This window comes from Centrocercus urophasianus, unplaced genomic scaffold (genome assembly GCF_019232065.1).
Source record: "Centrocercus urophasianus isolate 14NV4802_14NV808 unplaced genomic scaffold, USGS_Curo_1.0 seq_30, whole genome shotgun sequence".
In the NCBI taxonomy this organism is placed as follows: Eukaryota; Metazoa; Chordata; class Aves; order Galliformes; family Phasianidae; genus Centrocercus; species Centrocercus urophasianus.
In genome coordinates this window covers 61,120-86,628 of record NW_024884867.1, presented here as the reverse complement: position 1 = coordinate 86,628, position 25,509 = coordinate 61,120, and the positions used below count along the sequence as shown (strand labels likewise).

Here is a 25,509-nt window from a genome sequence, read left to right as displayed (position 1 = left end):
TCTGTATTTAGGAACCCGTCTGATTTTTGTCACTGGCTTGAAATCGCAGACAATGGTTGGACGGCAGAGGCGGCTCGGCCAGCGGGGCTGCAGGGGGCACTCTTAGCCTGCCCAGGAGAGCAGCCGGGGCTGTACGTGGCACCGCCAGCCTGGGGACACAGGGACAGAGCCAGGGCACAGCCCCGGCGCAGAGCCGAGCCGGTGAGCCTGCAGGACTAGCTATTGTTTCACGTGCTCCAAAGCCCTGCAGCTGATGTCTCTCACCCTGCTCCCTTCTGTGCTTTTTTTTTTTTTTTTTTTTTTTTCCCTTTTCTCAATTGCTTTGGCAGGAGAAAATGCATTTGTTTTTACCCCGCAAACAAATATTTACATGTTTTGAGCTTTTTTCAAGAAGCTCTCTTCATTTCTACATCTCTGATGGGCGGGTGTTAATGGCGCTGAAGCAGCAAAGCAAGGGAGCTGGGTGTTTTCAATAGCAATCGCGAAGGCTTCTGTGCACCGCTCGGGATTTCCTGAGCTGGCACTGCTACCCCACTTGTCGTTATGCTTTTTAGTGTCATTGATTAAGGATCTGTGGCTTGAACGCTTAGACCTGCCCAGCGCTGCCACTCTCATTCTTACAGCGGCTGACAATGGATGCGGCTGCTGCCTTCCTCCGGCTGTGGCTGTGAGCAGGGCTGTGCTGCCGCGGGGCTCCGTGCTGCCCATCGTGCTGGGGCGGCGCGGCTGTGCCTCGCAGTGCTGCTGCAGAGCTCTGCCCTCCCATCCCCGGGTGCTGCCCTCTGCCATCCATCAGGGCTGGTTTTGTGAGATCTGATGGATGTTATTTTCTCCAGCAGGAGAAATGCTTTTCAATTATAGGGGCGGCTTTTGGGCTAGGTGTGAAGATCTAGCTTTTGTGGGTGTGTTTTTTCCCCATTTTTGTTCTTTATTATATTCTACTATTATCTTCACTACCTGGAAAAATAACAAAAGACAAATGGTCCTTCGTTCTTCCCCAAGAGCCATAGTTAGGGGAGAGAGACAAAGGCTCCGATACCCATGAAGACTGCTAATTTTTGCTACCAAATTGGGGGGCTTTAATGGTGTGACTTTTTTTTTTTTTTTTCCAAAAGGAACTCAAGATGTGGCAGGCTGAATTGGAGATCTGTAAAAGGCCACATTTTCACAGATTGGAGCTCTGGCAATTTCTGAAAATTAGTCTCCTTTAGAATCTATCACATTAGATCCATACAACCTTCATTGGATGTTTCAATTAACTGTTTGTTTCACTGCGTGCTCTGCCATCCTCCTTCCCCCCATCTGCACCAACTTTCATGGATATCAAAGACATGGATGATTTGCAGCTGGCCCATAACATTTCAAAGAGACACAGGTTTTATTTTTGCCAAAAAGGACGTGGTTAGATTTGGAAAGAGTTGTCATTCAGATCTCTGCCCCATTGAATACTACCCGAGATACAGATGGAGGCAGAGAGCTTGCCTAGAGTTGGACATTCTTGCTGCTTTTGCCACCAAAGGAACTGCATCTTAAGCTGCATGTTTTGAGGCTGGCACTGTTTCCTTTTAATTTCCTTGCAAAGTACACCTGAAAGTATGGAGAAGGATCCTAAAATTGCCATGACCTCTGCTTCCGGCCCTCCTCTGCCAATTGGGCACCCAAAAATCCTGAGCACTGCTCAAGGTGAGGTGTCAGAGCAGTTCTGATTTTCTCCATCCTAACAAATATGTGGCAGTTGATGCATCTGGCAAAACAAGTGCCTGAGCCCTATGAGGAGGAAGCCGATCTCTTCCCCCTGACAGAGGGCAGAAATGAGAGCAGTGGTGGGATGGGGCATCATAGTGAGAGCTCTGCTAGGAGAAGGAACATCTCTGAAGAGAGGTGCAATGGATAAACTGGCAGAGATTTTTGTTTAAAGGCAGTCTTTATGAAGTTAATTTTATAAGATGATGCCTTTCACTTCTTCTGACCTATTATAATAAAGTGTAGTTATCAGAATGGGCTTTTCATTTCCCATTATGAAGGACACGGTGGTATAATGAGTCTGTCTGCCAGACACACTTGCTGTTCACACCTTTTTCCCAGTAATGGAGCCTACATGGCTGCAGACAATTTCTCCTTCCTGGAGTAACGAGTAACATTGCCCTGTTGAAGCTGTGGAAATCTTTGCTACTGAAAGGCAGAGGAGGGAAGAAAAGAAAAATAAGAGTGCCTTCATAAACTTGTGAGTTTGTTAAGCAACTGCTGGGCAGTATTAATTAGGATGCACAGTGGAAATGCCCCTGGGATGCATGGCACTGCAAACATCACTCTCTGAGCTGTCCAGTGTCAGCTCATTCTGTGTGATATTTTGCTTTCAAAGCCCTAGACGTTGTACTAGAAAGGTTTCAAAATCCATTGCTCTTCCTCCTAGTTGCTTCTATTTCCATCTCAGTGATTTGAGGAGCAGAGGTGGGATTGCTAGCTGTGCAGGCGCTGAGTGGGCTGGACCCCACTGCTGGGGCAGGACTAGGGGAATTCATCTCCCATTTGTAAGAAGGGCTCCTGGAAGCTGCTGGGTTGTGCCCTGCTTGCCCGGGCTGTGTATGTGAGCAGACTGAGCTGCATTTCTAGGCCACTGTATCAAGGTGGTCCAACAGTCAGCTTGCAGCTACAGCCAGTCTGAGGGACTTGTGCACTGAGGAGGAGGGGACGGTGTTGGAGTAACAAAGCCAAAGTGAAACTCCTCCTGTCCCATCTGGGGTTGGTTGCTGGTTGGAAGCCAGCAGCTCCTGCTGCCCCTGCAGCAAATGCAGAGCTGTTCCTCAGGCTGCTTCTGTCCAAGTAGAGCCTCGTGGTCCCTGCCATGACCTGGTGGGCAGGGGAGTCCCTTGGTGCCCTCAGACTGACAACCCTTACAGCACTGGGGAAAAAGGCTCATCCTCACTACCTTTGTGTACTGGGCATTAGGTGCATTGTAGAAGCTAACCCTACTACTGAAAAGAGATCAGTGTATGAGATGCTTGAAGGGATGCTGCTGTGGCAAGGCCTGGAGGTGTCTGAGCAGCTGAGCTCCAGCTACTCCACAGTGCCTGTAGTCATGGGGCCAGTGCTGGACACCCCCCTGTCCTGTCTGGCTGCTGGGGGCTGGGACAAGCAGCAGGAAACATGCAAGAGGTGCTCTCAGGTGGGACCAGGCAGGAGCAGCTGAGGAGCAAGAGGTGGGACTTGACTGCAAGCGTGATTGCTGACAGCTGTGGTGAGGCCTGTGCGTTCCTACTGGAGTTCAGTGGAATCGGTGGGTTGTGTCCTCGAGGAAAGAAGTAAGCAGTTTAAATAAGCAGTCAACCCTTGAGGACCGCAGAGCAGTCATAGGTGCATGTGTGTACCCTGGTGCCCCCATAGTACCCTGGATTATGTGCCAACAGAGCTTCTGCCCTATTTTGCTGATCTTATGGGGAAAAAACCCACGTGCTGCTGATTCAATTCCACAGACGGTTTCCTGTAGCCTGGGTGCTGCAGACCTGGGCCTGGAGTGCTGTGGGGCTGTGTGCCCTGGAGAAGCAGGGGCCCCATCCTCAGGGTGTGTAATTGCAGGGGCATCCAGTGATGCTAGCAGATGATGGCACTTCTTTAATACAAGATTGCAGCTCGCTCTTAGGATGTGAGGTGTGCTCATTGCTGACACCGTAGGGTGTCTGTGTAGGGCTACTGGGGCTGTACAAAGCTGCTCTGAGGTCAATGCTTTCAGCCTAGATGCTCCCACTGCAGCTCAGCCCCTCTCAGCCCTTGCCATGCAGGCACCTTCTGCAGGTGAGATTGGACAGCATCTGGAAACGGTGCATCTTTGGTGCAGTTAGGGATTAGCTTGAGTGATGGCTGCCTCCTTCCTGGCTGAGAATCCTGCCCCATGGTGTCCTGCTCCCATGCAGGGCTCTGGGCACAGCCGTGCAGATCTGTGTGCTGAGAGCTGCTGGGATCTGTGGGGCTGCTTTATTTCTGGCGCTATCTCAGACAGCATAAATTAATATATATGTGTATATATTTTTGGTCCTTCTTCTGTGTTGGAAAACCAAACGCAGCAGTACTGGGCTGCTATTCAGAGAGTAGATACGTAACCGGCTGCTTTAATTTGACTATCCAAAACAAGCCATGGGGTGCAGGAGAGTGAAATAGGTTTTCGGTGCTGTTTTTCAGTTTGAATCAAAAAGGTGTTTAACATAGATAAGGAAATGTTTAACTCTGTGTTATCTTGGCAGGGCTGCTTTAAAAGGTGGATCTTCCCAAGAGCAGAAGGAAGATTTTTCAGTATATCCCTTTCCCTGCCTTGAATATTCATTTCAGCACTGGATTTTAATTTTTTTTTTCCCCTCTCCCATGCTTAATGTGCTCCACACCCGCAGGTCCCTGAGCCACAAGGAGCTCTGGCCGCCTGTCCTGCTCAGTCCTGTTGCCCAGTGCCATGCAGGGCAGTGCCGGGCTGCTCCCCTGCAGCAGTGCTTCTCATCGAGCTGCGTTCTTTTTTGCGGTCATCAGCGCAGAGGGGCTGGGGAGGTGAGGAGAGCTGGCAAAGGGGCTGTGTGTCACACGTGTGTCAGATGGACTGTGGTATTCTGCTCTGGGGCTTTTGCAATTTTTCTGTGCCACTGAGGACTGGCACAGGTGCGTGCACACGTGTCGTTTTCTTGCTCAGTAGGAAACGAGCAATGCAGCCCATAGAGGAGATAGCAGCCAGGGTTTCTGAGTAACGCGCTCTTACTGTTAGTATTATAAAGTCTTCTTTTGTCTGAACTACTCAGAAGCTTATATGCATGTTTGTATATAAAGAAGTGAAAACATGTACAACAAAAAAGTAGGACCTCACACTGTAGCTGCGTTGCCCGTTGGTCATCCCTCTGGGGCCGGCAGCGGATTTGCGAGACGCAGGAAGTTGCAGTGATGCTGGCCCAACTTCTGAGCTTGTATCTCAGCTTTTAGGACATGGAGCAATCAAGGTGATTGTTTTCTTGATTTTAAAATTCTGCTCTGTGTCATTTCTTAGCTTGATGTTGACCCAGCCACCTTCCACGTCTTTTGCTAGCATATGTGTGAGTATTTTTCTGTCTCGCTTCACAAGAAGGCCTTGAACGAGCCCCCAGTGAATCACAGTTTCCAGCTCATGATGACACTGTGTCCTTTATTTGCATGTCTGTTTACATTGCTGCCCATTGCGGTGTTTCTTCCTCCCCCTCTCCTGTGGGTTTCCAGCCCTGGAGCTGGGCTCTTACTGCTCTGGGCAGGCCCTGCCCTGCTCTCGCTGTGCCCAAGCACTTCTGTTGGCTTCTGCTGCCCATGGCACTATGAGCATTTGTCTGCACTCCCGCCCGCACGCTGCTTTTCCTGATGAAACCACGCCAAGGCAGAGCCCGCTGCCATCTGCCTTCTCGCCTGCCTTTGCTCCTCCCTCAGCAGTACCTGAACCAGCTGAGCGCTTCCAGGCATGAGGCAGAGAGATCTGAAATGTGACAGCCTGATCCAAGTGAGTGCGGGCAGCTCCTGTGACTCGTCCTCCCGGGAGCAGGGTGCTGGGGACAGACTCCTGTTAGGCATCCGGCAGCTCACGTACTGCCCCTTACTCGGTGCCTGTTTTCATACCAAGGTTTTGTTAGGGGCGTGGGGAGCTGGTCCTAGGAAGATGCTTTGCTTTCTGCATGCTCAGTGGTGGACAGACTGCTGCTCCCTCTGTGCTTCTCTCCAGTTTGGGTCTGACTTCTTGTCCTCTTTCCCTTTCACCACATGGCTGTGCCAGCAGCCAAAGGGTTAAATGAGTTTGGGGGCAAGGGAGGGGGGTACAGAGCTGAGGTATTTCAGATGCTCATTACTCACTGCCAGCTTCCCCCAAAATCATGTTAATTTCACGCTGTCACGCAGGACTGCGCTGTCTTTCCCGTCAGCATCCAGGAAGGGGGGTGTGCTCATCTCCGCCTGCCATGGGGATGCTTGTGAGGAGAGCTGCAGCCCCTGTACCCATGGCTGTGCCCCCTCAGCAGGGCTGGGCTCCCACTGCCTGTGAGGCCCAGGGGCCTGTGGAGCTTCTCTAGCCGCCCGCTCCTGCTGATTTTTTTCCACCCCACTGCTTGTGCAAGAACCCCATGAAATGAGGTGTGCTGCAGCAGGAGGGAGGGGAGCAGCTTCTGCTGTCACTGCACACCACCGCAGCCCAGCCCTCCTGCCCCCCCGGGCGGGGAGGGTTTAGACTAAAAGGATCAGGCTATCTCCTCCCTGCCTCCCATCACCCTCCCATGGCTGTGCTCCTTGTGGCACATGGCCCTCCAGGTCACAGCACCTCAATTCCCCTGTATGCAGCAGGCTCAGAAGGATGGCTCTGCCCACCCTTAGGTGGGAGCTGATGCTGGCTATCCTGCAACCTGCAGGACCTGCTCGCTCTCACGAGCCATTTTCTTGAGGAAACAGGGCTCTCCATCTGCCCGCATCACTTCTTGAGGCTGAAGAGGGTGCAGGGCTGCTGGATTCCTACCAGTAACACAGAGCTATGGTGGTGGATGGAAAATGGTGTGCAGACTGCTGCTGCCAGCATGCAGTGCTGCTCATTGCCAGTTCTCTGATACCATTAACCAGCTGAGTGGCAATGAGTCCGGCGTTATTTCGTGTTTTTTAATCTTCCCTTAAGTATCTCACTCTTGCTTTCCCATCTCCTTTTGAGGTCCCTCTCCCTGTAGATGCCATCCTTTGAGGTATGCCCTGCAGCGCACTACTGGCACACAGCTGTGGCCTTTTGTCAGCCCCAGCCCTGCTGGTGCTCCTGCTCTGCTCTCCCCCCAGCAGCTCATAGGGAGCTCCCAGCTCTCCTCAGCAAAAGCACTGCATGCAGCAGCCAGCAGAGCCAAGGTGTATGGTGCTGTGAGGGGATGCTTCAGCTTCTCCTCCTGTAACAGGGAGCTCCCACTTGCCAGCACTGCTCTGTGCTGCAGATGGAGCAGATAAAGGGAGGAGAGCACACCCTGTATCCCCAGCAGAAGCCCTTTGCATTCAGCCCCTCACCTGCCCCGTGGATTTGACACGTGGGGGCATCACCGTCTGGAAGCAGGAGCACTTTAAGGGTGCCCACTTTGTGCCTGGTGCTGGAGCACAGGTTCAAGGCAGGAGGAAACAGCACTGCTGGGTTGTGCGTGGCACACACGGGCTGCTCCTGAGCCTGCAGCTGTGTCAGCATGGAGTGCTGTCCCAGTGGTGCAGCATTGGGGTGGTTGGTTTCTACCCAGGGCTCTGCTGCTCTCTCTCGGTTGTTGCAAAGCAAGCTGAGGGAGCACGCAGAACATCCAGAAATATTTCTGTGCTTGCAGTGCTTCTGCAGCGCATCCAGCTGCGTGCAACCTGACAACTGGTGGCGATGCTGCTGCTGAGCTGTGCTCGGCTCCACGTCCTTTGTCTCCTCCTGGTCTGAGGAGCTTGGATGCGGCTGTGAGAGCTGTGTGCACTGTGCTGTGCTCAGATCTCGCCATCCTTGCAGTATTGAGGCACCAGAATACAAGTGCTTCACTCAGGCTTCCGCGTTCTGAATGCATTTGCATGCATTTGATCTTCCCTACATGCTTCTCTTTCTTCATGATGAAAATAATTAATCTGGGTGTTTTTCGAAGTTATCCTGCAGCTTTACGGGGACAAGGCTTAAATAAGGATTCTCTTTAAAGAAGAGCTATGTTAAAATAGCTCTCTGCCTATAAATACCTCCTCACATCTATATTTGTTCTCCAGCTCAGTGCAGGAGGTTGTACAGTCGGGTCTGTGCTGGTTTCGGCCTGTAAGTACAAGGTTGCAGCCAGCATCCTGCAGCATTGCTGTTTTCCACGCAGGGTGCCCTGTGTGTCCCTTCTGGGGCTTCAGGGCATGGCTGCATCTCTTCTCATGTTCAGTGCTTTGCCAGTTGCACGAATTCCTCTTCTCTCTTTGAAATCAGCTGACTCATAAGGAGCACAGAGCAAAGGAGATTTGTACCAGGCCCTCCTGCAGGCACTATTTTTAGCATAACTTATTTCTGACCGTAGCCGCGCTATGATAAGGATTTTCAAAAGAACCACAAAGAGATGGATCCCCAATCTTGGTGCTGTTTGGGCTGTGGGTTGCTTTGAAATCCCGACATGTGGGAGGTGGGTGCGGGCACCACCACTCCTCAGCCCATGCAACTGCATGGCTCAGGAGCTCTGCAGAGTGGTGTGGGTGTGAAGTCCATCCGCAGATTCCAGTTCCTTGGGTTTGGGATGTAAGGATGTCAGCCTGGTTCTCTGGTGCCTGCAGTGCTGTTCAGCTGGTGCCGTGCCTAACCCAGCACTGTGCCTTCCCTTTGCCATCCCGAGCACTGGGATGGAGAGGTACAGAAGGACATCCATTCACGCTTTGAGTAATGAATCTTTAAGCATGAAAATAATTGCAGATAGTGCCCAGGTGTCCACTTAGGGGGTGTGAGCATGCTCGGTGAGCCCTGGGCACTTCTCTTTGGTCTCGCCAAAGAGAGGAGGAGAAGTGCCTCCAGCCGTGACGTGAGGCAGAGCCCAGTAAGGAGCCGCATCCCAGCACCGTGCTGAGCCCATGGAGCAGGATTAAACGTGACAGCATTACGACACCAAACCCGGTGCTAGCACCTGTTTAAAAATGACTTAAGTGGAGGGATATTAAAATTTTAAAACCTGCCACTGTGCTGCTGATGGAGGATTTAAAAAATAATAATTACTGGGCTGTTTTTGTCCCTCTTTTTGCTTGGTTTTCAGAATTGGTTTCTTTCTGTTTAGCATGCAGCCTAATTGCGTAATTACACGATAGACTGGAGTAGAATTTAGTGCGTGTAATACCAGTTATAAAGAAGAGCCCTAATTATGTATATCTTCTCAGGTAAATAATACATCAGGGGCACAGAGTGGCCTAATTACTGCTCTGAAAACCTGCCTAATGACTAATTTACTTGGAATTTCAGAAAGCTTTCGATAAGGTCCCTCATAAGCAACGTTAAAGAAAATAAATCGAGAAGGGATAGAATGTTTTGCTACATTTTTAAGCAAGCAGTTGAAGCGAGGAGGAAACAGACCCCGTACTCCTGTTGTGTGTGTCCTGGGAGGAAGGGAAGCCCTGGGGCTGCTGAGAATCTCGGAGCAGAGCCTGAGAGCCCTTAGCAGGAGCCTCAGGGTCCCACGGAGCCTTGGAGGGGTCCCATGTGAGCACTGAGCTGCTTCAGGGAGGAAGGCAGGAGGCAGCAGCCCCGTAATAGGAGTGCAGAGGGGCAGAGGACATTCCTCCCAGGGCGCCACAGCCGCTGGCTTTTGGGCTCCCCGTTCAGCACAGCTCTGCCTTGTGGGCATCGTGTGTATCCTGCAGGGTCAGCCAGGTGACATCAGGCTGTCTGCTGTGCCACCTCTGCACAGCCCTCCACTTTGCTTTTGGGTTTCCTCCGTGTGCTCCCAGCTGCAGGATCCAAAGCAGAAGGAGGGAGTGAGCACGACGGGCTCATGCATGCTGGGCAAAGATGGAGCATGGGGATCGTTGTGCCTGGCCGGCGACGTGCTAATTGGCTTTCTTTCCTAGCAAACTTTGCAAATGATGCTCTTTTAGTTGTCAGCAAGATAAACAGTTGCTGCAGCAGGTGTGCCAAAAGCACCGTCTGGATGTAATTAGGCATGCTCACCAGAGAGCACCCAAGAAATGCAACAGAGCTGCTTGTCCCAGTCTTGTCTGGGGGTAGGAATGGGGTTGGCGGTGCTTTCCTGTGAGCTCAATGATAATAAGGCCTAGGTCAGGGGTGGATGCTGCTGGTGCTGCATAGCACAAACATACGGAACCCCTCTGTGCATCGAGTTTGCATGGCACAGGGAGGGAACAGCCTCCTGCAGGGCCCAGAGCATCCCCTCCTGTGCTACAACAGCATGGTGCTTGTGGACCCTATCCTCTCATATTGGATCTGTGTCCTGGGTATGGGCACGCTGCTCTGCGTGGCCTGGCTGTCAGCACCTCCCCATGCCCCTGTGCTGCCGAGGTGTTCTTGCAGCTGCCTCTGTGCCCTGCATGCTGTGTACAGGGCCTTGGCTCTGTCCCACGTATTGAATGCTCAGGTCGTGTTGCACCGTTTCTTTTCTTAATCCCAACTGCCTCCACTGGCTGACAGGCTTTGTGTGTCTGTGTGCGGCTGGTAAGCAGCAGCCATCAGCTCAAGCAGCGGGCAGGGGTTGGCTTTCCAAGGCAGCCAGGGTGGCCATCTCGACTGCAGAGCCTTTGGAAGTGCTGCTGGTGAGCTTCTTCCATCAGAGTGAGTCAAGTGGTGTTCCCTGCGGAAAGGCTGGCTCCAGCACCTGCCTCCTGGAGAAGCCTGATGTGTCCTTCAACCCCTTCGTTGCCTCACAAGCAGTGTCCCAGAGCTCCCCAGGACTGAGTGTTCAGGCAGCCCAAGGCTGGAGCCATGCAGGCAGCACCACACCGGAGCAGTCTGTGGTGGCATGGGGCATTGCCACGGCCCTGCTGCAGGACCTAGTGTCAGGTACAGCTGCCACTGGCTGCAGGCACGGAGGGCTCCGGCTGTTGGTGGCTGCTGTGCCCTGGAGCTGCTGTGCCCCTCTGCATGTGTCCCCCCTGCCCCATGTGTCCCCCCTCCCCAGCTGCTGGGTTACCGAGGAGACGGCACTGATGGTGCTGGTGATAACGGTAATGGGGGAGATAGGTGGCAGATTAATTCCTGAACTCCCTAACAGGATTTGAGCTAACAAGAGAGGAGGGCTTTTCTCCCTTCCTTCCCCTTCCTGCTTTCAGATATTTCCTGTGCTGAGGATAACAGCACCGAGGAGTGTTAAATTGGCTCTGAATGTCCACCCCTGGCTGTCCGCATTCTTGTAACGATTTCATTAGCTTGAATTATCCACGTTATTTTCTTGTAATGGGATTAGCCCAAGTGGAGTCAGCCCAGTCCTGCAGCGGGGGGCGGGAGGGCCGTCCGTGCGGATCTCATTAACTCCCACATGGGGTGGGCCAGCAGCTCGCCCAGCACAGCCCCTGGCAGGGCCCTGCTTCCAGGGTGGGGGAACAGGAAGGAACATTCTTTTTTTCCTTTTATTCCTTTCTCCCCTGTAATCAGCACATCAGCGCAGAAGCAGAGGAGGGCGTGGACATAATGTACTGGGGGAGGGAAGGTCCTGTTTGAGGGTGAAAGGAGAGGGGGAAAAAAAGCAACAGTGACTGTTGTGCATCGAAGGAATGAGTTTAAGCAGAGGTGCACTGCAGGGACATGGCTCTGCGAGGGGGAAGTTCTCATCTTGCTTGGGCCCTCTGTCCCCTTCCAGAGCCATTGCAGTGAGTGGGAGCTCTACCGAAGCTCCATCCTGGACCTGTGTCATGCATCCCCAACCAGCTTCCCATGCCATCATTGGCATTGGGTTTTTTTCCTGATTTAGGACCATCCCATGCTGTGGGACATGAGTATGTATCTGAGGACATAAGAACAGTTTGTTTTGCACAAGGAGGAAGAAGGTTCCTGCAGAACACCCCCAGCAGCCCCTGAGCCCATCCTCCATGTGTGGCCGTGCCGATGGAGAATGCACAAACACCTGCAGAAAATGAGCACAGCCTAACACGCAGTGTGCTGTCACCAAGTGGGAGTCTGCACCTTCGGTGGTTATCCTACAGCTGGCCACAGCCTCAGCCAGGACTTTGCTCTGTCTGGTGCTCTCATCGGAGAGCTGCAGGTTACCTCCTTGTATGCCATCTGCTTCCTTCCTTCTTGTCACCCAGTGGGGACAAGCCATGTCCCCATCCCCACTGCCAGGACCGCTCCCAGGGGCTTTGTAGATGGCCCAGTGCAAGGAGCCTTGCTCTATAGGAAGCAATCGGTTCCCCTGCCTCTGCTTCTCTCCCCCATCCTCCCCAAATCTGGAGGAAATAATTGGAAAAGAGAGGTGTGAGCCTCTGCCTGGCACTGGAGAGGAAAACATTAAAGGCCTGGGCTCTCCACTTCATTCACAGCTCCTGGGATGGTAATTGCTGTGTTGTGGTTTCTAATTAGCACCACAGCAGGGGAGTGTTTTGCTTCTCAGCCTAGCAGGGCCAGCCCTGTCCCCCACTGCCCTGCTGAGCATTGCAGTGCTGCTCTGGGTGCTGCTGTCCTGGATCAGCTGCCCCACGGCCACCCCACTGCCACCCTGCTCCCACAGACATGCTGCTGCAAGTTTGGACCCCACTGCGGCTTTCTTTGCAGCTAACTTTTTCCCTCTGCTGTTCTACATCCCCACAGCTGCCCTGTGCCCCCCGTAGCCGCCCTGCTGCCATTCATCGTGCAGTTCTCTTGTTCCCTGTGCTGTGCATCAGCTCTCGATGCAGTGACCAAGAGAGGTGCTTGGTGCTTTGGTGCACAGAGCAATGCTGTAGCACTTCAGCCAACATTCTGTTCCCCCATGCCACACATCTCATTTCCCACAGATAATGCATTGGGGCTCCTGTAGTGCATCAGGTAAAGGCTCAGTTCTGGATTCTTTAGGCTGGGAGCCCTCTTGTTGGGCACCCCTGTGCCCCCTCCCCAGGGTACCAAGCACCCACAGAGACATAGAGCTCTGTGCCCCACGCACAGCCCTGCAGCCAAGGCCACGTGTCCCCCAGAGGGGTTTGTTTGTTTGTTTGCGTGGCAGTGGCCCGAAGGGGGCATGAGGGAGGGAGAGCTCAGGCAGCCCCGAGGAGGAAGCGTGCAGATTCATTTTGAGGCTTCATCATGGTGCATTTACACAGCGCGTTGCCTCAGGAAATTGGGCGGATGGATGCCTGGTCATGCTGCCAGAGCGCAGGGTTAACTCCCAGATTTAGCTTATATCATTTCATGAGAGCATTTACGGCCTTTACTGTGTTTATTCCCAGGTGCTCTCTGGCACTGCTGCATCCTGGGCTCCTTTTGTATGTGCGCGCGTGTGTGTAGGTTTTCAAATAAAATAACACATCCAGTCCGACCCGGTCTGCATTAAATATTTATTGGTTGCAGTTTGTGCATATGTGTTTGATAAATGGAAGCGAGGGGAGGGGAAGCAGGAGCTTGGACACAGGCAGAACACGGGCGTTATCCTGGATTCTCAGGGGTGGCACGCAGTGAGCTGTGCTGGAGTCATGCTCCTAGGACTGGGGTGGGGGCTGCAGGGTGCCCATACCTTGGATCTGGGTGCAGGCACAGCCCTGCCCAAGGGCCCTGCTTTCTGCACATCTCCTCAAAGGAGGGGAGGTACAGAAATTACGCTAAGGGAGGTGTTTGCTCTGTGAAGGTGTCAGCAGGACAAATGAGTGGCCTTTGGGATCCAGCAGAGCTTCCAGCTGTTACAAGATGCTTTGGGGGTGCTTTCCTTTGCAGGAAGTGGGTGGCCTCCAAGCATGGATTGCTCAGCCTCAGGGCTGCCTGTAGCTGGAAGTGCCACAGTGTGGGATAAACATGGCCTTCCTATCAGTCTTGGCATCCTCACTTCTCCCCCTCTTGTTCACAGCACCTTTGGGGAGCTGAAGACCGTCCGGCTGCCCAAGAAGATGGCAGGAACGGGCTCACACCGCGGCTTCGGCTTCGTGGATTTCCTCACCAAGCAGGATGCCAAGGTGAGCCTCACTCCCTTCCCAGCCCTTTCTTGGACCAGGGGGACTCGGGAGCTGCTTGCTGGGACTTACCCCAGGTCTGACATGCTGTTGGACTCACCACAGAACTGTGATGGAGCCAAACCCCAAAAGTGGGCAGCCCCCAGATGTGCTTTGTCTCTGTCTGCATTCAGAACACTGGCATACTGTCACCCCCTCTGATGCCAGCACTCTGAGTACCCTACTGAGGTGGCTTCTGAATGGATCTTCTCTGTGGCTGTGGGGAAGGCCAGGAATGGCTGCTGGGACAGCTGTGCCTTGCAGCACCATGCTTCAGACCTGCAAGCCTCTGCCTGCGGGAGGAACGGCTTACAGAGTAGTGCTAACAGCCACTGGACAGTCAGATGTGCGCTGTTATGGAGCTGACACCCAGGGCTCCTGGGGACAGCAGGCTCTGGGACATGGCATGGGCTTCGCCCCCAGAAAACAAATGGTCCCATGTGGTCCTGCTTGAGCTGGCTAACTGGTGATAGGAAGGAAAAGAAATTCCATTGCAGTATCACTCTTTTTAAAGTGCTTCTTGGAGAAACTTGCAGGAGAACGTCCTGGGAACCTGAGCAATGCTGGTTGGGACTGAGTTCTGAGCAAGTACCTGCTCAGAGAGTAGTGTGACAGCAGCCATGTTCCAACCCCTGTCCTCCAGCACTCGTGACAAAGAGAGTCAGCCTTGGGGAGGGTTTGCTCCTACCAGCACCAGTATTTGCAGGAGGCAGGGCAGCACCTGGTGTGCTGGGCAATGCTTCCAGCCAGCAGGTAGCACTACCAGGACTGCAGGCTGTGCTGGGCAGCTTTGTTTTGTGTGGGTGCAGTGGGTGCAAGTTGTTGTGAAGGTGCTGTTTGGGTGTCCCTGCTGCTGGCGAGGTGTGGGATCTGAAGGAGGAGCGGCTGTGGGTGTGGGCCAGGGGTCATCACTGTGGTGTTACTGCCTGAAACCAGTCTCAGTTTTCAAGACCATGAGCAGAGGTGATAGAGGGAGGAGCAGGGAGCAGGCATAGCCTGTGTTTATATTTTTAGACAGGATCCATTGATCCAAGATCACAAGGGACTATTAGATCATCTGTTCCAGCATGACCTCCCCTGTAGCACAGCACATGGGGTTTCTGTGTTAGTCCTGTATTGATCCACATTCAAACCTCCTTTGAATCAGCACCATGCTCCCTTCCAGGCTGCGTTCCTCCAGGGCTGGACTCTGTTTGGTACACCTCTGCTCATACAGGAGCCTCTGTCAGCAGCTCTTTCAGGAGCAGCTGGGTGCAGGAGAGAGGTGCCCTGCTCCAGGTGCTCCTGCTGCCAGCATCTAGCAAGGACCAACACTCCCCTGGTCCCACAACGCAGGGACAGCCTGCCCTGAGCTTGAGCCCTGAGAAAGATCACTCCAAGGGTTCCTTCTCTTTTCCAGCAAAGCAGCTTTTCTTCCTTCCTTCTTTTTTTTTTTTTTTTTTTTTTTTCTCTTTTTTTCAACCTCTTCTCTTTTAGGGATTTAATTGTCTCACAAGTGGCACATCAAGTACACTCCATTGGCCGTCTGGAAAAGGATGTGCTATGTATTGATGAATAGGATCCTGAATATTGTAAACACAGCCATAATTGGCTGAGAGTTTATTGCTAAGTGAAATGAGAGAGGAGGGGAGTGGGCCTGGAGACCTCTGAGCTGAATGGCTGCAGACAATCAATTACTTTTTTTTTTCCCCTAAGAGTGGTAATTTGGAAATCACTTATAAGCGTCCTATAAAACATGATGCTTTTATAATAGAACAGTTACGGTGGCTTTGTTGGGCATTTAAAACCTGTGACCTCCCCGTTTGTCTTTCTCTGAGCCATGACAGAGCACCTGCAGGGGTTCTCCAAAGCTGGGACAGAGGCGTGGGCTCCCACTGCAGTCCTGGGGCTGAGCCCATGAAGTTTGCTTCCTGCCGCTGTCCCTGGGGTTGTGGGGTGGTCCTGGTGTGCACCAGGTGGGCACCATGCATGCAGTGTCAACTCTGGGTACGGAAGCATTAACCATGGGATACGTTTCCTGAAATTCCCCATGCAGAATTGTTGTGGGATTGTTTTTATTTTTAAACTATTAACTGGGAGCCAAGTTTCCACTTTTCTCCCTCGTCAATATAAAAATACATCTGGTCTCCAAATAGAAATTGCCCTTTTGGGAAAGACAGCCAGCCCTTTAGAAATGTGCACACATGGAAGGAAAAATCCTGTGCACAGCTGGCAGTGCCTCAAGCATCATCGGGTGGGAGTGTTTCTTGTGAGGAAGAGAAACGTATCAGTCTCCTAGTGGTGGCGGCCCTCTGTCCCTCCAATGCCGACAGCCTGAGGCTCTTCAGCTTGAGTGTTTTACGGAGCAAGGCAGGGGGCTGCAGACAGAGCAGCCCTGTCCTCAAATTAACAGAGCACACAGGGGTGGCCTCAGCACCCAGCCCAGCTGTCCAGCGCAGCACAGTGCTCAGCCACAGCGGGTGCAGCCCCCAGCAGCATCCCGTGCCCACAGCCCGTCTGCTCGTCTTCCCTTTGCACTTTTCCTGTTCAAATGTATCTTTCTCCTCCCTGTCTTTTTTTCTTTTTCTTTTTTTTTTCGTGCAACAGCAGCAGCGGCACATATACCCTTCTTGCAGGAAGACGTTGGGCCTTTGGATGCATGGGGGAAGCTTTACTGCCCTCCACCCCTTTGTTTCTTGAATCATCAGTGTATCCTCTCTTTTCCCTGAGGTAGTATGGATCCCACTCAAAGCAGCAAATGCAACTTGTTTATTTTCAGTGGTTCCCAAAGGAAATGACATTGGGTGTTTTCCATCTGAAGCACACGGCTCCTCCTCTGCAGCCCCAGCCTGGGGAGCCCCGCAGTACTGGGTGCTTTGCTTCTCCCATGTGCTGGAGCACTGGGGCTGGGCAGGAGCTGTGCACCTCCCGCGTCCCACCAGCAGGTTCCTCCATCACACAGCAGCCCTCTGCATCATGGGTCCAGAGGATGCTTTATGCCCTGTCCTACAGCCTCCTCTGCCTGGTGCTGCAGCTTGTGAGCAATCCAGAAGTCAAAATGAACAAATGAGAACCAATGGTGAGCGCTGCCGTTGTTTGCCAGGCGATGGCAATGGCTCTTTGTGCCAATGCAAACAGCCATCACAGCTCCCCACTGCTGCTCCCCCTGAGTGTTTATTTAAGCCAACACATTGCTCTGCTAATTGGATCCCATTCTGAGTGGAAATGGGCCTTTAAAACAACAGCAGCTGCAAATAAAGGCAGCTGTAGCTGCAGAAGGCTGCAGCCTCATACGGAAGCACAACCGCCCAGAAATGAGGCCTGTGTGGGTCTGTGGGGTGGCAGGGTGGAGAGATGGAGAGCACTGATATGCCAGCAGGGTGCAGGGAATGGGAGATGTGTTCCTCTCTTCTGGATTGAATGGGAGTTGTGGGAGTGATGGAGAGTCAGAACCACTGAATTGTTAAGGTTGGAAAAGACCTCTAAGATGACAAGTCCAACCCCAGCGCATCCCCACCGTGCCCACTATCCATGTCCCTCAGTGCCACATCTCTGCGGAGCTCGAACAGAGGAGTGTGTTTCTGTCTGCTGTGCCTAGAGTGAGTTTACAGACTTTATGAATTTACATAATCCTAATCCTGGCTGAGGGTTTTTAAAGAGTGTGCTGGATTCTTTGCTTTGTCCCATGCCTAGCCATATACTGCACAACTGTGCTGGCCAGCTTGCCAGCTTCAGTGTCAGCAAGAGATGGCTGCTGTATGGCTGATGGTGAAGACAAAGGGAAGTCAGGGAGAAAGCATGGGGAAGGCAAGGGGAAGGCAGACTTCCTGGCACAGGCTGAGACTCATCCCACTGATGGACTCAGAGCAGCCTCTGCTGATGTTGGGTTGTGCTTTGCTGTGCCAGCACGGAATGGGAGGGTTCCCAGGTGCACCAGGCAGTTAGTTGCATCTTCCTTTCCCTTCTCAAGGGCACGTTGCTGCTGCAGTGCCAGCAGGGACCAGGTGTGACCTGACTCCCTGCACCATCCCCCACCTCACCGGGCAGCAGCGCTCCTGGCCCCAGGGCTGCACCCAGAGCTGAGCAGAGGTTCTGACCAGGGCTCCTGCTGCAGCCCACGGGGATAGTGGGTGGTGATTGCTCTTTGCAGATGTGTGGAAGGTAAATGATCAGGCCAGAGGTGCTGGCCTGATGGAGACGAATCCTGCCCCGTCAGAGCAAAGTGCTCAGAGCAGGGTGTTCTCTCCCCTTTAGATTCAGGGCGGAGGGAGGGACATCTTTGTTTTTCCTTACTTCTTATTTTCTCCTTTTTTTTTTTTCACTTTGATCTTCAGAAAGCATTCAATGCCCTGTGCCACAGCACGCACTTGTACGGCCGCAGGCTGGTCCTGGAGTGGGCAGACACAGAGGAGACAGTGGAGGCCCTAAGGAGGAGGACGGCTGACCACTTCCACGGTAAAGCATCCTCCTGGCTGCTGGCACATCCAGCTGGCACCGACCCACTGGCACACAGCCACACTGCACCGGCCCTTCCCCACCCAGGAGAAGGGGGCACGCTGCTGGGAAACTGCTGCGCTCAGGGAGCAGAGCATGCAGCTCCGTGCAGGTCGAGCAGAGGGCAGCAGGCTGGCTGCTTTATCTGACACAGCCAGGCATATGTGCCAGCTACCCACTGCACTGGCAGCACCGGGGCTCTCTGTGCCAGCTGCAGGCTCCGCTGTGCCGGCACCCTGCAGTGCTGCAGAGGTGGGAACAGCAAGGGGTGAGCAGCCCTTTTGACACTGTGCCACACAGAAAACCTCCCAGCAGAGGAGTGTGGGTAGGGATGGGCACTGGGAGGGTGATGGAGGCACAGAGAAGCTCGTTTACAAAGAAGAAATAATGTGACCATCGGGTGGGATCCAGAGAGTGCTGTTTGGATCAGGTGCCTGAGAGTGACAGCTCGGTAGATAGCAGCGCTGCAGGCTGCTATTGACAGCCATTGACAGCACAAACGCTTGGCTTGGCAAATATTTATGTAGGAAGGGCTCCCCTGGGCTGGAGGACTGAGCTGGAGATCGATGCTCTCCTCCTGAATCCCCAGCAGCATCCCTTACCTCTGCCACACACCTGCCTGTCACCAGGGGTGGCACAGCACCGTGGGGGTGGGCAAAGCACTGTTCCCAGTACTGGAGCTGTGGATGAGGGGGAAGAGGTGGGTGGGAGCTAGATGTGCGGTGGGGTGGACATGGGCTGAGCACCAGCATGGCACTGAGAAGACCTAAAGGAGCCCATTGATGTCTGCCATGTATAACAGCTGCAGGCATGCGTGGAAAGCAGGGAGGACAGGCACTGCCTAGAGATGGATGCACCCTCTGGAATGTAGCTCCCAGCAGCGGTGTGGAGCCAGGCTCCAGGCAGCACAGCTCATGGCACAGCTCATGGCAGAGCTCATGGCCAGGCTCTGGGCAGCACTGCTCCATGGCACAGCTCATGGCACAGCCCACAGCCAGGCTCTGGGCAGCACTGCTCCAAGGCACAGCCCGTGGCCAGGCTCCAAGTGGCTCAGCTCCAAGTGGCACAGCTCATGGAAACAGCCCATGGCCAGGCTTCGAGTGGCACAGCTTGTGGCACAGCCCGGGCCAGGCTCTGTGCAGCACAGCTCAGTGGCATAGTTAAGAGCTGCTTGCCCCTTAGCAGCTCTGAGGCAGTGTCAGTTTGGTCTTAGCAAAGAAGCACTTCCCTGAGCCCTGATGCTGCAGGAGATGGAGCATTCCCCGTTCCAGCTCCACCTCCCCTCTGCTGCAGTCATGCACCTTACTTCTGGACACTGCTTACACAAATTTGACTCCTCAGGTCTTGTTTGTTAGGTTGGAGAGCTCTGGACCTCAAGTCTCGTCTCTTGTCATAGGCATTGGTCATAGCAGTCAGGTCATATCTGAGCCATCATTTCCAAAGATCCAACAGACACAGTAGGATGGAGCAGGGCCCCTTCCCTCACTGCACAGCACCTGGTGCTCTGCAGTCCCACTCAGAACTGTGTGTGTGCGTTCGTGAGCATCCCCCTGTTCACGTACTGTCAGTGTCCAATCCCACACATCCGTCCATCCATCCATCCGTCCATCCATCCATCCATCCGTCCATCTCCTTCGGTTTTATCCCTTTCCCTCCATGCCCACCGCAGGCAATGCGGCCGCACCACGTCCCGCTCCCATCCTCCCCACTGCCATCGACCTGTGTTGGAGCACCGTGCCAGCGGGCCGCCGGCCTCCTGCCAGCGCTAACGCAAGCGCCAGCTGCGCCGGGCGCTCGTCCTGCTCCTCGCCATCGATCAGAGAATTAACTGACAGATGGGAAATGCTGCGCCGAGCACAGGAAGGGGAAGGGCTGGCTTCTGCTGGGGGTGAAGCAGTGGGAGCCGTGGGGCTGGGGTCCGGCCCTTGTTTGGGTAGGAGAGGGCAGAGAGAGGAGGGCAGGGGCTGAACCCCGGCTTGTGCCCTCCCCCAAGCTGCAGCCGCAAGCTGGGGGCTGCTGCTTCCCCGTCGGTTCTGGCTCCCTTTGTATTGTCTTTCTTCCTCTTTTCTTCTTTCTTTCTTTTTTTTTCTTTTTTTTCTGAGAGCGCCTCTGTAACTAATGCAAACACATGCCGTAGCCAGAGAGTAAAACCCCGCAGGATTAGCATGGCATCCGCAGCCCCGCCACGGTGTAATCCCACCGTAATCCCTGCCGGCCCGCCCCCAGCTTTGGCTGTTGTTTAAAGGAAGTAAATGGGATCGTTAGTGGAAAACCCTAACCAGCCTGAAGCTGCAGAACGGACATCCGACCGATCCACTTGCACCCTGCTCCTTTTATATTATGTCATTCCTTTATTCCTCTTTCGCCTCCCTGTTAGGTGGCCGTGGGATGCCTGGTGGCACATGGCATGGCGTGGGTGTCCGTGGTGTGGGTGCTTGTGCGTGGGGTGTAGGTGCCTGCACAAGTTGCAGTGTGCCCTGAGGGGCTGCAGGGTCAGGATGTCCCCGTGCCCAAGGTTTGTGTGCAGTGGATGTGTGGCTCTGGGACCACGCTTGGTGCCGCCTCACCTCACCTCTGGGCAGCAGGCAACAGGAGCTGGGTTAGGGCCTTCCTCTGGCCTCAGCCATCCTGTTTTGTGTCCGTAAGAGCCCTGGTGGGGCAGAGCTGTGCGTGGGGCCTGGGGTGGCAGCCGCACCCCTTCCCACAACCCCCAGGAGCAGGCGGGCCCTGGCACTGTGACAAGGAATTAATTGAAAAATAAAATCGTTAGGTGGGAACTCCAGAAATGCAAAACTGTTCCAAGCTGGGGGAGGCAGAGGAGGGGGATGTGAGCTTTTGTCAGGTTAATTTCTTCTGTATTGATGTTTTGTGACATTTACTTGTTGTTTATCTCCCGCAGCAGCTGTAATACTAAAAGAAAACGCACAGCTTGTTCCATTTATTTATTTTACACCTTTTCTTCAGTCCTATGGTATGTTTGTTTGTTTGAGAAACCCGGCGAGGCTTTTGATGTCTGAGGCAGGATTCAAACAGCTGTTCTCCATGTGCTCTGCAGCCGCTGGCAGGGAGTGGGGGGGGCAACTTCTGCGGAGGGCACTCTGCGCCTGGCGGGGGACGTGGCACTGCCGTGCACCCGGCATGGGGCGGGCAGATCCAGCACTACAGGCTTGCAGCATCATCTGAACTCCACTAGGACTGGGGTCCGGCCCCAAGGGACCAGCCTGCTGTCCGGACAGCTGCTACAGCCTCTCTTGGATGTGGGATGGGTGAACTGCATTTAAGGGTTGGCATTGCCGTGTGTTGGCTGGAGGTGGGCACATGGCTTCCAGCAGAGCCTTGGAGTAAAGGTGCTGTGGATGGGGAGACAGCTCCCCAGTTGTGCCCATGGGGTTGGTGGGGCAGGACTGGGCTGCATGTGGTGCACGTACCCCTTTGTGACCCTCACCTTCATTTTTCTCTCACCTGTGCCTCTACAGATTCCCCAAACAAGAAGAAGCGATCAGAGGTGTTGGGTGAGATCCTGGAGCAGCTAGAAGAGGAGGAGAGCAACAAAGATGAGGCCCTCTAACCAGTGTGCAGCATAGTGAGGTAGGTATGGCAGAGGTGGCCCTGCAGGATATGCTGCTGTTGTGGGGGGGACAGCTCCTGGGGACATGTGGCAGGGACATGGGTGGCTCAGAGCCATGCTCAGTGCATGCTTCCTTCCTCTCCCCCGTAAAGACAGGAACAATCCCAGCAGGGTTACATTGCTTCCCACTTCATGCAGCGTGTTGCAGTGTGTGCGTGGCCTTGAGTTAGCGTTTGTTCCCCTGGAGCTGCTCAGCTGAAGGATGCATCCAGTGGTCAGCAGCTCTACAGCACGCAACTGGAGAAGGGATGGAGCTGCAGTGTCCGGAGCCAGGCAGCCCCAGCTGTTTGGACACAGCCCACCCCAGCTCCTGGATGCAGTTGTGCCATTGCCCACAGACAGTGTCTGCAAACCTCCCCAGCTCTGCTCCTAGAGCCGGAACTCCCAGCTCTGCTGCTTCTTCCTGGTGCCACACACTGCACCTCTCTGCCCCCAGGAACCAGCATTGCAGGCACTGGGACTGACCCCCAGACTCATTCACAGGTTGTGGGATACTAATGCCTGCCTTTTGCTGCATCCCCAGCATGGTGCCCAGGCCTCAGCCTTGCCCATACAGGTATTTGTGCCCACTGTACAGGTGGATAAACTGAGGCACGTGATGGAGCAGCACTATCAAAGCGGCTGTCAGCTGAAGCAGGGATGAGGATTCTGGAATCTGGGGGTTTTTTTTGTTGTTTAGGCTTTTTTTGCCCAGCGTTGATGAGTGACAATCCTGGCGGGACTGGGAGGGTGACAGCAGGGGAGCAGGGTGGGCAGCAGAGCCCTGTGTGTCAGGGGGCTGCCATCAGTTCAGCCTGGGGGAAAGAGACATCTCTGGGGAAGTGACAGTGAAAGGTGGGGAGGGATGGGAGGCACGTGGCACTGCAAGAAAAGATGAAAACCATCCCAGATCCGTGGGAAGAGTGCTGCAGGGTAATAATGTATATATGAAGTGCTAGGTAAAACAGAAGGGTTGGACAAGGATGCTCAGCGAGTGGGAGGCACTGGCACCGCAGCGCAGCCAGGACTGAGCAGGGCCCTGCCCACACTGCCCGCAGCACTCACTTTCAGCAGAGCCTCACAGGGCTACAAGTTTGGGTTGGATTTTCCCGTGTTGGTTTTCTTTTTCTTTTTCTTTTTTTGTGTTTTTCCCTCCCTTCATTGTCTTTTGTGGCAGGGCAGGGTTCTTGCTGCGCATCTCTGAGGTCTGCAGCGGCGGCGAAAAGGATTAGCACAAGCTGAGCTTGTAGGCTTTAGAGAACAGAGCAGAGTTTGGTTTCAACATCTAATTCAATTTGTTCTGCCGAGATTGAAATATGAAATGGTTGCCAGTCAAATGTTCAAAGGGGGGAGGAGGGAGGAGAGGAGAGAGGGAGCCTTCCAAATTTAAATTTTAATGAAAATTAATTTAACCCTTTGATATGTTTTAAAACATGTTATTTCCCTGTCTGGATATGGGCTGGAAAACATTCACAAGGGTTTTTTTCCATACCTTCAAACATAATGAAGGTTTTCTTTTTCCCTTAATGATACTTATCTCGTTGAGCAGTTCGACACTGGTTAATTTTTCAGGCAATTTGGTATCGGGCAAATCTGTTTGATGTGTGCGGGTGGGGGGGGCTGTGTATGTACACAGCTCTGCGCCCATACATTAATTATGGAAGTGCTGATCGCAGCTCTGGAGAACAGTTGGAGTTAATTCCCACTCTGCAGGCAAGGACCCGACTTCTCTGTTGCACGCGGAGGATCCCGCGCAACACACCCCGAAATGACAGCAGGTGTAACGGCAGCGTTCGGAGCTGTGGGGGGCTCTGGGTGCTGGCTGCAGCTGTGCTGGGCTGGGGGCACGAGCTCCTCAGCTCTGCATGTACTGCGCACAGCCAGCAGCCCTGCCCGGCTCTGTGCCCCAGAGCACCGCGTGACACGGGCGCGCTGCCTCCTGCTTCCCGAAATGTATGCATCTGAGAGGGGGAGAAATCGCATGGCAGGGCTTGAGATTTCAGACTTATCCATTCATGAATAATAATCAGGCTCAGTAATTCACAGTAAATGGGTATCCAAATTGGCTAATAAGGGAGGCTTTCACCCCAAACTGGAGCTGGGAAGAGAGGCAGAGAGAATATCAACAAATGTTGGCTGAGGCATATGTGCACGATGTGACCTGAATTGGAGAAATATGCAAAGCGGTGGGAGCGGGAGCACGGCTCTGCCAGGGGGTCCGTGGGGCAGAGGGGCAGCAGCAGCACCCTGCACCCTGCCTGGGGCCGGCGCCTTCCCATCACACATTCCACCATTGCAGGGCTGTGGGTTGAGGCTGGATGTCAGGCCTGTGGGACGGGTCATTGCCTGTGACTGCTGCCGCTCACTGCACACTGGGGCTGTCCTGAGGGCTGCAGGACCTGGCAGCAGGCATAGAAGCTTTGCCTTCCGCCTGGCACGGAGCCTGCAGGTGTTCAAGGAGCAGCTCGCGAGCATCCAGGTGCATGCAGGATGCAAGAGGAGGAAAGGGGGAAAACCTGCAAGGGGCTTTGTGGAGTGGAAGGTGCTGAAAATGAAGGAACCCACCAAAAAAAAAAAGGAAAGGAGGAAAGCGGAGAAATTGGTGCATGGGGATGAAGTCAGGATGGATGCTGGAGGCAGTGAGCCAGGGCGGCTCCTCCCGCCTGGAGCTAGGCGCTGGGACACAGGAGTGGGCATGCCCTTCCCAAACACCACACTCAGCACTGGCAGTGCTGTGCCCGGCCCTGCAGGCGGGAGGCAGAGCTGTGGCTTCGTTAGGATGCAGCCCTCAGATCTCTGCTCTCCCTCTGACGGCTGAGTGTGATTGACACTTACAAATTACCCAGCCAAAAGTGTCGAGTCTTTGACCCCTGAGTAACATCTTTGGCAAGCCTGAGATTTGCCAGCATTTTGTCATCTAATTACTACAAATCCCTTGAAAATTCTCTGGCTGGTGAATTTTTAATGCGGGACAATCTCAATGTGATGCATCGCCCAGATGGGCACACACGCACACACACGCTCCTGCCATTCCCCTTCACCCACCCACTCTCATCCTTTCCCTTCCCTCTCCATTACCCCGCTGCCCCACCACTGCCCAGGGCTGCACCTCAGATCCTCCAGCCCCACCACCTCCTGCAAACTGTGCAGCAGTGACTGGTGACTGCTTCATGGCATTGCCTTTATTCTTTTTCCCTAGGGCTGATGGATGAAGAACTGATGGATTCTCAGTGAACACTCACCTGTTGTGTACCCACAGTCCATCCCTGGAGCACAGAGCTGCGCTGCTGCCCCAGGACCCCCCTCTATCCACAGCACCGGGGCAGGAGCGCAGCGCTCAGACTCCAGCACTGAGGTGGGAGTCCTCACCACCCCAAGCAGTCTGGCAGATTGCTCTTCATGTCTGAAGTAAACGGTCATTTGTATACATTAAAAGCCACGCATATATTTTTAATAAGAGCTTTACGAAATCTCAAGGTTTGCTTGGGTGTATTTCTGAATTCATGGGGTTATTCTGTCCTGATGGGTGGATAAGGGTGATAAGGGAGCGGGGTGGGGGCCGTGGTGCTTTCGGCTCTGCCTGTGTCACTTCTGTCCCCTCTCGCAGGCAGCTGCCTCCCTCCCCTGCTTGGCTTTCAAAAGGAAAGAGGCTTTGCTTTGCAGCCAGGCTACCACATTACATATGTACGCAGCTGATAAAGTATTTTCACTTCGCCCCTTTCCCCTCTGGGAATCGCTGTCTTATGGCAAAACTGTTTTGTCTGACAAGGGCTGAACAGATTACACGTGTTGGCTGCAAACACAGGGCCTTTCTCTTTTTT

General features: G+C 53.7%; 1 protein-coding gene across 1 annotated transcript in view; it reads left to right on the top strand.

The window, feature by feature from the left end:
• The window catches only part of RBM19 (RNA binding motif protein 19), a 47,348-nt gene extending 22,184 nt beyond the window's left edge, over positions 1–25,164 (top strand). Inside the window, exons 22-25 of the mRNA XM_042829154.1 lie at positions 13,467–13,572; positions 17,922–18,042; positions 21,558–21,669; positions 24,888–25,164. Of these exons, the coding sequence (XP_042685088.1) occupies positions 13,467–13,572; positions 17,922–18,042; positions 21,558–21,649 (319 nt within the window). The 3' untranslated portion in view covers positions 21,650–21,669; positions 24,888–25,164. The remainder of the gene's footprint in view (positions 1–13,466; positions 13,573–17,921; positions 18,043–21,557; positions 21,670–24,887) is intronic.
• Positions 25,165–25,509: the final 345 nt, after the last annotated feature.